The following is an 11,086-nucleotide window of genomic DNA, read 5'->3' as shown; positions in this document are numbered from 1 at the left end:
ACCCTCCATTTCAGCAGCGAGGTGCCTGTGACGCGGTCTCCATCCTCTCGGCCTTGACCCGGTGGTCCCCGAGATTGGACGCTTAGGCGGTCACCAGGCCTCCTTGTTACTAACGTGTGCACACCTTTCAGTTCTCTCATCAGGATGAACTCCTGGAAATTGCTGGGTCCAAAGTGTTTGGGAAGTTTGGAGTGATTCTTGTTGCGGGGGGAAGAGGGAACTATGGAGGTGTCACTGAACTTTCAGGGGTTCCGGGACCCCCCAACCCGGTGCCTGTCCCAGCTCCCCGAGAGCCTCTCTTCCCCCCTCCCCCACCTCGCCTGTTTTCACCTCCCGTGGCCTCACCCCTGCCGCGCAGCTGGACCTTGCCCGGGGCCTCCCGATCCCGGAGCTCGAATCCCAGCCGGACCAGCCCAGGCCGACCAGACCAGCCCCGCCTCTTCCCTGGCAGGATCGCAGCCCAGCAGTCTGCCCAGAGACTTAGCGACAGACAGACGCTGGGATCCACGACGACAGAAGGCGCCCATGGCCGCGCCTGCTGAGCCCTGCGCGGGGCAGGGGGTGAGTGCCCCCCATCGCGCCCCACTCTCCTCTTCCAGGCTTGGTTTGGCTGCAGATCGCTCGGGCTGCGATACTGGGGAGAGGAGAGACCCCCAAATTCCTGGACCCAGGAAGCGAAGAGACTTACTCCGGCCCCCTCACTGCAGCCGGCTGGACTCCTTTCACCAAGCCAGCCCCCGAGAGCCCAGCTCTGTTTAAGGGGCCACCAGACCTCCCAGCTGCTAGGAGCTTTGACCCTTATTTGCATAAAGCTAGTGGGTCCCCCAAGCCCTCCTACCCTGGAGAGCCCTTACCTCTCTGGTTTCTTTTTCCATTGCTCTTAGCAAAGGACTCCAGGGAATGGAGTTCATGGGGTGGAGGTGGGGGTTGCAAACTGCCAGCATTTCGAGGGCCAGGGAGGTGAAGCAATAAGCTGGTATGAACTGAGGGCTTCCTCTGTGCCTAGCCTTGTGCCCAACCTTGTGCCATGCGGCTATGAACTTTGCTGCTATTAATCCATTTAATACAACTCATAGAGGTAGAGTCTCATTATCCCCCTTTTGCCGGGAAGGAAACTGAGACACAGAGAGGTTAAAGTTTGCACAGCCAGCGAGTTGTGAAACCAGGGGGAGTAAAAAGACAGCGGAGAGAGAATTGAAGAGGCGACATCCACTAAACTTCAGATTTCTTCTAGGGTAAGATAGGACCAGCAGACCTGCCGAGATGAAAATAACAGATCAAGCTGGGCCGGTGGCTCTTGCCTGTAATCCCAGTACCTAGGAGGCTGAGGCAGGAGGATTGCTTGAGGCCAGGAGTTCGAGACCAGCATGGGCAACACAGAGAGACCCCCATCTCTACAAAACATGAAAAAAAAAATTAGCCAGGCCTGGTGAGGCAGCTTATGCCTGTAATCCCAGCACTCTGAGAGGCTGAGGTGGGAGGATTGCTTGAGCCCAGAAAATTTGAAGCTTTGGTGAGCTTTGATTGTGCCACTTCAGCCTGGGCAACAGAGTGAGACCCTGTCTCTAAAACATAAATTAATTAATAATAAAAAATAAAAATAAATCATACATCAAGACCACCAGTCGAACAAGGTCTGGGGTCAGATAAGCCTGGGTCAGAGTCAGCTTTGCCACTTCCCATTTGTGTGGCCCTGAGGGAGGCAGTTCTCCAATCGGTACCTCAGTCTGCTGGTCTCTGAAATGGGGACAGTACTGCCTATGTCCTGGAGTTGTTACAAGGATTAACTGACAGTCTGTGCCTAGCAATGATTATGGAGCCCAGGTCTCCTAGACCACATGGCCCAGCTCCCTGGGTTCAAATCCCAGCCCTTCCACTCCTCTGCTGGGTAAAGTCAGCCAAGTTACTCAATCTCTCTGGTCCTCGGCTTCTTCATCTGCAAATCAATATAATTGCATCTACCTAGGCTTAATGTCAGGATGAAAGGAGTTGAGAATTAGTAGGTATTCCAAAGAGTACTTGGCACATTTTTGTGTAAATGTTAAAGATCCAAAAAGTTGCCTGGCCCCCCGGGACAGGTGAGCTGGGTACCCCTGCCTTATACCATCCTAAGGGTCCTCCTGGTGTTCCCTCAGGTCTGGAACCAGACAGAGCCTGAACCTGCTGCCACCAGCCTGCTGAGCCTGTGCTTCCTGAGAACAGCAGGGGTCTGGGTGCCCCCCATGTACCTCTGGGTCCTTGGTCCCATCTACCTCCTCTTCATCCACCACCATGGCCGGGGCTACCTCCGGATGTCCCCACTCTTCAAAGCCAAGATGGTAGCTGCCATCCCTGGGAGCCTGGAACCAGGCAATGGTGGGGGAGGCAGGGGACAGGCTGGAACCTGGTGAAGTCTTAAATTAGACTCCTATCAGGGTGTAAAAGGGAATCCGTTAATCAAACAGAGCAATATTAGAGAGGCTACAGAGGTCAATTCAATGGAACACGGTTCTCCCAAACAGATTTTGTAATTCCGAAAATCCATGCATGCACAAACACACACATACACTCCCATGTTCCTGGACAGGTTATAGCTACCATAACCTGGCATTTTCCAAAACATACCATGTAGACTCTTGGATACACAAGGTAATTTCAGGGCCATATTAGGATGAACCTTTTAAAAAGTTATGCATTTATTTTTATGTTCCCCCACTGGCTGTATTATAGGACAATTTTTATATGTGATATATATTTACTTTAGCGTGTTAAATAAACACTGGCATTCCAAGCGTGAGCCTTTCTGCCCATCCATCCTCTTCTACTCCATTCTTGTAGGCTTCCAAAGAATGTTCTTCAGAGTTCATTCATTCTTCTGCCATTGTGTTAATTTTTGCATTATCACCCACCACCATCCCAGAGGTTGACAAACTTAAAGAGCCAAATAGTACATAGTATTTGAGACTTTGTGAGCCAGGTAATCTTCCTTCCGAACACTGAACTCTGCCATTCCAGAATGAACGCAATAGTCACAACCCTAGACAACAGTCATGACTGTGTTACTTTTTTTTCTTTTTTGAGATGCAGTTTTGCTCTTGTACTGGAGTGCAATGGTGCAATCTCGGCTCTCTGCAACCTCTGCCTCCTGGGTTCAAGTGGTTCTCCTGTCTCAGTCTCCCCAGTAGCTGGGATTACAGGTGCCCGCCACCACACCTCACTATTTTTTTGTATTTTTAGTAGAAACGGTGTTTCGCCATGTTGGCCAGGCTGGTCTCCAACTCCTGACCTCAGGTGATCTGCCTGCCTCGGCCTGCCAAAGCGCTGGGATTACAGGTGTGAGCCACCACCCCCGGCTGACTGTGTTTCAATAAAACTTTATTTGTAGTCACTGAAATTTGGATTTCGTGTAATTTTCACCTGTCGTGACATACGCTTTTTATTTTTCTTTGATGATTGATAGTTTGCCAACTTCTGCTTTAAACTGAGGTTCTTTGAGCAGTTCCTCCAATGTGCCTTATCTCTGGCCTTCCCTCTGGTGTGTCCATGTTCTCTCATTTTCTTCCTTCCTTTTATTCAATAGAGAAACCAATATATATTAGAGAGACCCTAGAAACTTACTGGCCCAACAGAGAGTTGCTCCTTGATTTCATAGCAGGGACTGAAAAATGACTTGGAGAGAGGACAGTTTTTTACCTGGTGAGTACATTTCATTTCCTGCTGTTTCTTCACAGCCAAAGTCATCTCACATGTGCACGATTGGAGCACTTCCTGCATTTTGGAAAACACTCGGTTGGCTCCAGCCCTTGCTGTGCATTATTTATATGACAGTTACAGGTCAGGGCTGATCTGCAATGCCCTTTACACATTGTTCACCTTGGCACGTTGCTAGCTGGTGACCCTGGTATACTCAGTATCAGCCGGAAGGTTGCAGAACCAGCTCCCAGTTGGACATGGGGTCGCCCACCAGTTTGCTGTGACCTCTCTTATTGCCCCCCAAGCTTATCTAAGCCTGTATCCTCAGGTGCTTGGATTCGCCCTCATAGTCCTGTGTACCTCTAGCGTGGCTGTCGCTCTTTGGAAAATCCAACAGGGAACGCCTGAGGCCCCAGAATTCCTCATTCATCCTACCGTGTGGCTCACCACGATGAGCCTGGCTGCCTCCCAGCTGCTGCTTTGCCTGCCACAGTGGAGAACAAGGGGAAGAGAAGAGGCTCCCTGCAGCCTCCCACCCTCCCCTAAGGGGCCTCCCTGACTTTCCTGTCCAGAGCTTCGCAGTGTTCCTGATTCACACCGAGAGGAAAAAGGGAGTCCAGTCATCTGGAGTGCTGTTTGGTTACTGGCCTCTCTGCTTTGTCTTGCCAGCTACCAACGCTGCCCAGCAAGCCTCCGGAGGGGTAAGTCGGGGCGTGGGCCATCCCAGGATACCAAAATGGTGGCTCATGCCTTGGGTCCCTTCCTTTCTCCTCCCGTTTCCACATACGACTTATTCTCTATACAGTGACACACACAACAAGCCAGTCACTTACACTCTAGAGACACAAAATCCACTCCCGCACCTGTAAGTACCCATCATCCCATACATTTCTTATCAACACAATTTCCTGTCTTACATGCTCACATCACACGTGCCACTTGCACATGATGCACACACTTACAGGCACTGATTCATACATCACACAAGCACATGCATGCATGCACACACAACCTGGCACAGACACACCTGTGTGCACACATACCCCTACGTGCACATCTCCCCTCATCTCATGGATTCACCCTCCCCATGTTCCTATGCACCTATATTTACACATTCATTCTGCACACCCACTCATATTTCTGTTGCTCAATCTGGGAAGCAGCTTTTTTTTTTTTTTTTTTAAGAGGCTTGCTCTGTCACCCAGACTGGAATGAAGTGGCACAATCTCGGCTCACTGCAATTTCTGCCTCTCGGGTTCAAGCGATTCTCCTGCCTCTGCTTCCTGTGTAGCTGCGATTACAGGTGCATGCCACTACACCTGGCTAGTTTTTGTATTTTTAGTAGAGACGAGGTTTCACCATGTTGGCCAGGCTGGTCTCGAGCTCCTGACCTCAAGTGATCCGCCCGTCTTGGCCTCCCAAAGTGTTGGATTACAGGCATGAGCCACTGCGTCCGGCCGGAAGCAGGGTTTCTATACTAGGAGATGTGATGAGTCATTTTCTCGGTAAAGAGAAAAACATGTAGTCTAGACCAACTTCTCTCAGCCTCAGCTTTAGCAACATTGTGGCCAGATAATTCTTTGTTGGGCGGACAGGGCTGTCCTGTTTGCTATAGGGTATGAAACAGCATCGCTGGCTTCCGCCCATAGATGCCAGTAGCATACCATCCAATTGCAGTAACCCAAAATGTCTCCAGATATCACCAAGTGTCCCTGGGGGTGAGGAGGACAAAGTCACCCACCTACTGAGAGGCACTGGCCTCGACAGAGTGCTTAGCCAAGGCTTCTGGGAGAGGGAGTTATCTTAACACCAGTGAACAGGCTGCAGCAGATTTCAGATATTTTACTTCATTATTTTATTTTTGTGGAGACAACATCATGCTTTGTTGCCCAGGCTGATCTTGAACTCCTGGGCTTGAGCAATTCTCTGACCTCAGCCTCCTAAAATGCTGGGATTAGAGGCATGAGCCACCATGTCTGGACTCACAGATCATTTCTTGAGTCCAGTAGTTACTCCATCCTGCCCCTAAAGGAGAAGGTAGAGAAGCATCACCCTGTCCTTAAGGACAGAGTTTTTATTTTTTGTTTGTTCATTCTGAGACAGAGTCTTGCTCTATTGCCCAGGCTGGAGTGCAGTGGCACGATCTGGGCTCACTACAACCTCCACCTCCCAGGTTCAATCGATTCCCATACCTCAGCCTCCCAAGTAGCTGGGATTACAGGCATGTGCCACCATGCCCAGCTAATTTTTGTATTTTTAGTAGAGACAGGGTTTCAACATGTTAGCCAGGCTCGTCTCAAATGCGTGACCTCAAGTGACTCTCCTGCCTTGGCCTCCCAAAGTGCTGGGATTACAGGCGTGAGCCACAGCGCCTGACCAAGGACAGAGTTTTTAAAAGAGTAACCTTTGTAACTAAGGGGAAATTCCACAGGTTATTCAGTAATTTCTGAAATGGTGGGCTCCCGCAGTTGACACAAGTCAGCTTTTTGGGACACAGCATAGAAACAATAATACTGGGACCATATACACTCTGGGGTTCCAACCATGTGCCAGGCACTGTGGCAGGCACTCACACACCTCTCCTCATTGGATTTTCACAAGAGTTCACAGTGATGGATTCTTTTTTATTTTTTTGAATAGAAATAGAAACAAAGCCTCATTATGTTCCCAAAGCTGGTCTCAAACTCCTGGGCTCAAGTGATCTTTCCACCTAAGCCTCCCAAAGTGCTGGGATTACAGGCTTGAGCCAATGTGCTCAGCCAGTGATGGATTCTAGATGTCCCATTTTAAAGATGAGGGAGACTAAGGCTAGGAGAAGGGAATGACGGCCTCGGGGCCACAGAGCTTGGGAGTGCAGAGCCTGAGTTCATCTCAGGAAAATTCAGAACAAACTTTCTGAGAGAAACAGTGGTGAAAACAGTGGGAGTTTAGGGAAGATGGGCCATATTGTCATTGGAATATCCAATTGTCTGCTATCTGCCAAAAAAAAAAAAAAAAACAAAACCCAAAACTAGAAGAGTATAAAATCCAGTAGAGGAATCATGATTTAAAACTAGGGCTCTGGTTTAAAGCCACAAAAACTCAGTTCACACTAGCTTAAGGAAAAGGGAAGGTCAGGGGGGTTCATTAGCTCATGCATTTATTAGCTCACACCCATGGGATCTCCCAGGCATGACTGATCCAGGCCTGGGACCAGGTACCATCACCAGATCTCCACTTCTGCCTCTTGGCTCTGCCATGTTAGCTTGATTCTCCAACGGAGTGGCAAGAAGAGCCACCAATACCTTCAGACTTACGTTCTACCATGTAGCAAACCCAGCAGAATCTCCCGATGGTTCCAGCTCTCAAGTACCCAGCATGGGGTGCTATGTGCATTCCTAACCCTGCCATGGTAGCCAAAAGACGAGAACATATTCATTGGCCAGGCCTCAATCACCCACCCAGCCTTGGAGTAGAGTCAGTTCTACACAAATCACATGCCTGAACACAAGCAAAAAGACTTAGGAAGAAAGAAAATCAGTACATGGAAGAGATCTCTGCACTCCCATGATTATTACAGCACTGTTCACAATAAACAAGATTTGGAAGCAACCTAAGTGTCCATCAACAGATGAACTGATAAAGAAAATGTGGTATATATACACAATGGAGTACAATGCAGCCATAAAAAAGAATGAGGTACTGTCATTTTCAACAACATGGATGTTAAGTGAAATAAGCCAGGCACAGAAAGACAAACTTTACATGTTCTCATTTATTTGTGAAAGCTAAAAATTAAAACAATTTAACCTATGAACATACAGAGTAGACAGAAGGTTACTAGAGGCTAGGAAGGATAGTGGATGGGGGAAATGGGGATGGTTAATGGGTACAAAAAAATAGAAAGAATAATACTTATTTGATAGCACAACAGGGTGACTATAGGCAATAATAATTCAATTGTACATTTTAAAATAACTAAAAGAGGCTGGACACAGTGGCTCACACCTGTAATTCCAGCACTTTGGGAGGCCAAGGCGGGAGGATCATCTGAGGTCAGGAGTTCAAGACCAGCCTGGGCAACATGGTGAAACCCCGTCTCTACTAAAAATACAAAAAAATTAGCCAGGCATGGTGGTGCACGCCTGTAATCTCAGATACTCAGGAGGCTGAGGCAGGAGAATCACTTGAACCCAGGAGACGGAGGTTGCAGTGAGCCAAAATCAAGCCATTGCACTCCAGCCTGAGCAACAGAGTGAGACTCCAACTCAATAATAAACTAAAAAATAAAATAACTAAAAGAATAAAATAGATCATTTGTAACAGAAATGATAAATGATGGAGGGGATGGAGACCTCATTTACCTTGATGTGATTATTATGCTTTGCATGCCTGTATCAAAATATCTCACGTCACCCAGAAATATATATATCAGGCCGGGCGCGGTGGCTCGTGCTTGTAATCCCAGCACTTTGGGAGGCCAAGGCAGGTGGATCACCTGAGGTCAGGAGTTCAAGACCAGCCTGGCCTACATGATAAAACTCCATCTCTTCTAAAAATACAAAAATTAGCCAGGGGTCATGGCACATGCCTGTAATCCCAGCTACTCAGGAGGCTGAGGCAGAAGAATCGCTTGAACCCAGGAGGCGGAAGGTGCAGTGAGCCGAGATCATACCATTGCACACCAGCCTGGGTGACAAAGCAAGACTCTGTCTCAAAAAAAAAAAACAAACCAAGTATATATATACTTATACACACACACACACACACCCCTAAAATTAAAAAATAAAAAAATTTTTAAATTAAAAAAAGAAAGAAAATTAGGGTGTTTCTGACCAGATGACAGGGCAGCAGATGCAAAAATCATCGTGGTGTGGCAGCAGGAGCATCACAATTTGGACCAGATCATCTGCGTGTCCTTGAACAAGGTGCTGTCACTTCTCTGAGCCATGATTTCCCCATGAGTCAAAGGAAGGAAGTAAACTCCAGCTGATGAGACTGTGTATGGCAAGAATGCCGCATGTGCCCAGGGCAGGGCCAGGGCTCAATAAAACCAGCTCTCATCTCTGGAAACCAGAGAACCCTGGCCAAGGGGGAGCAGGGTTGAAGATTGGGGTAGAGGGTGGAATGGAGAAAGGATTTCTTTTGTGGCACAAAGAAGAAGGTAAAGTGTTTCTTCATCTCATTGTCCCAGCAGCTGTGGCCAATCATCACGGGGCTAAGGACAAACCCCAGACACAGCCCTGGCCCACCATTTGTATAGACATAATATTATAAATTGGGTATTTGAAAATTAGGACCTGCTGGGCGTGGTGGCTCATGCCTGTAATCCCAACACTTTGGGAGGCCAAGGCAGGCAGATCACTTTAGGTCAGGAGTTTGAGGCCAGCCTGGCCAACATGGCAAAACCCCATCTCTACTAAAAATATAAAAAAAAGGCCGGGCGCGGTGGCTCACGCTTGTAATCCCAGCACTTTGGGAGGCCGAGGCGGGCGGATCACGAGGTCAGGAGATCGAGACCACGGTGAAACCCCGTCTCTACTAAAAATACAAAAAATTAGCCGGGCGCGGTGGCGGGCGCCTGTAATCCCAGCTACTCGGAGAGGCTGAGGCAGGAGAATGGCGTGAACCCGGGAGGCGGAGCTTGCAGTGAGCCGAGATTGCGCCACTGCACTCCAGCCTGGGCGACAGAGCGAGACTCCGTCTCAAAAAAAAAAAAATAAATAAAAATAAAAAAAAAAATAAAAAAAAAAAATATATATATATAAAAAAAATTAGCCAGGCATGGTGGTGGGCACCTGTAATCCCAACTACTCAGGAGGTGGAAGCAGGAGAATCACTTGAACCCAAGAGGCAGAGGTTGCAGGGAGCCGAGATCATGCCACTGCACTTCAGCATGGCTGACAGAGTGAGACTTTGTCTTAAAAAAAAAAAAAAAAAAGAAAATTAGAACCACTAGGAAAGCCAGGGCTCTGGCTTTCAAATACTCTTGCCCTGGTCCCCAGCATGGGCACTGACCCCAGATCAGAAACCTTTCTCTCCTCTGAGCACCCTCCTCTGCCTCCATTCCTTACCTTCTGCTTTCCCTCCCACAGGGCTTCCAGAGCGACCCTGTCCGCCACCTGTCCACCTACCTATGCCTGTCTCTGGTGGTGGCACAATTTGTGCTGTCCTGCCTGGCGGATCAACCCCCCTTCTTCCCTGAAGACCCCCAGCAGTCTGTAAGTCACCAAGTTCCAACCTCATTCCTGTTCCACTTTGAGGTCTCAGTCTCCCCCAGGTGACCAAAGTCTTTAATTTTTTATTCATTTAGCCATTCAGCAAAAAGTGCATTGCATTTCTACTCGACGCCACAGTTGGCAGACTTTTTCTATATGGGCCAAGAGAAAATATTTTGGACTCTGTGAACCACACAGTGATCTCAGTGGCAACTACTCAACTCTGCCATTGAACACAAAAGCAGAATATGTCAACAAATTTCATGGCTGTGTTGCAATAAAACTATTTGCAGAAACAGGCAGTGGGCCAGATTTGGTCATAGCTTGCCAACCCCCCGCCATGCCCTAGCAAGGGCATAAGGATCTATGGTGAACAAGCAGACACAGTTTCCGTTCTCATGTAGCTACTGGTCAAGCAGGGGAACCAGACGTTGGTCACATAATTAAACAAATATGTTGAAAACTGGATGGTCACAGTGGCTCATGCCTGTAATCCCAACACTCTGGGAGGCCGAGGCAGGTGGATCACTTGAGGTCGAGAGTTCAAAGCCAGCCTGGGCCAACATGGTAAGGCCTCATCTCTTCTAAAATTACAAAAATTAGCCAGGCATGGTGGTACACACCTGTAATCCCAGCTACTCGGGAGGTTGAGGCAGGAGATTGCTTGAATCCGGGATGTGGAGGTTGCAAGGAGCCGAGACTGTGCCATTGCACTCCAGCCTGAGCAACAAGAGCGAAACTCCACCAAAAAAAAAAAGAAGAAGGAAAAAGAAAATTACCCCTGAGTAAGTGCTCCTCAGGGGAAGCTCATGAGAGACTGAGAGATTTACAATAGGTAACACTGAAGCAGTCTGTGAAATCAAGAAACAATTCTTTTGTGGAAGAGACTGATCTGACATCATATAAATAGATGTTCAAATGGGGCCAGATGCAGTGGATCATGCCTGTAATCTCAACACTTGGGGAGACCGAGGAAGGAGGATTGTTTGTGCCCAAGTGTTCTAGATCAAACTAGGCAATGTAGTGAGACCCCATCTCTACAAAAAGGTTTTTAAAAATAGCCAAGTGTGGTGGTGCATGCCTGTAGTCCCACTACAGGGTAGCTCTGTGGAGACTGAAGCAGGAGGATTGCTTGAATCCAAGAGATAAAGGCTACAGTGAGCTATGATTGCACCATTGCACTCCAGCCTGGGTGACAGAGCGAGACCCTGTTTTCA

The 11,086-nt window shown here is 48.2% G+C and overlaps 1 protein-coding gene and 1 long non-coding RNA gene across 2 annotated transcripts; both read left to right on the top strand.

Moving 5' to 3' along the window:
* The first annotated feature begins 492 nt into the window (after positions 1-492).
* On the top strand, positions 493-2,771 carry LOC129468203 (ATP-binding cassette sub-family C member 6-like). The gene is made up of 2 exons (XM_055253440.2): positions 493-561; positions 2,136-2,771. Exons 1-2 carry the CDS (start codon positions 526-528, stop codon positions 2,388-2,390), a joined length of 291 nt encoding a protein of 96 aa, XP_055109415.1. The 5' UTR covers positions 493-525; the 3' UTR covers positions 2,391-2,771.
* A 1,555-nt stretch (positions 2,772-4,326) lies between these two features.
* LOC129468213 (uncharacterized) lies at positions 4,327-10,030 on the top strand. Its single transcript, XR_008652563.2, has 3 exons — positions 4,327-4,373; positions 9,747-9,872; positions 9,965-10,030. It is a non-coding gene; the product is annotated as an uncharacterized lncRNA (long non-coding RNA).
* The last annotated feature ends 1,056 nt before the right edge of the window (positions 10,031-11,086 follow it).

This window comes from Symphalangus syndactylus, chromosome 18, assembly GCF_028878055.3.
Source record: "Symphalangus syndactylus isolate Jambi chromosome 18, NHGRI_mSymSyn1-v2.1_pri, whole genome shotgun sequence".
NCBI classification, from domain to species: Eukaryota; Metazoa; Chordata; class Mammalia; order Primates; family Hylobatidae; genus Symphalangus; species Symphalangus syndactylus.
The sequence above is the reverse complement of the archived record's forward strand: the minus strand, read 5'-3'. Positions and strand labels throughout refer to the sequence as shown.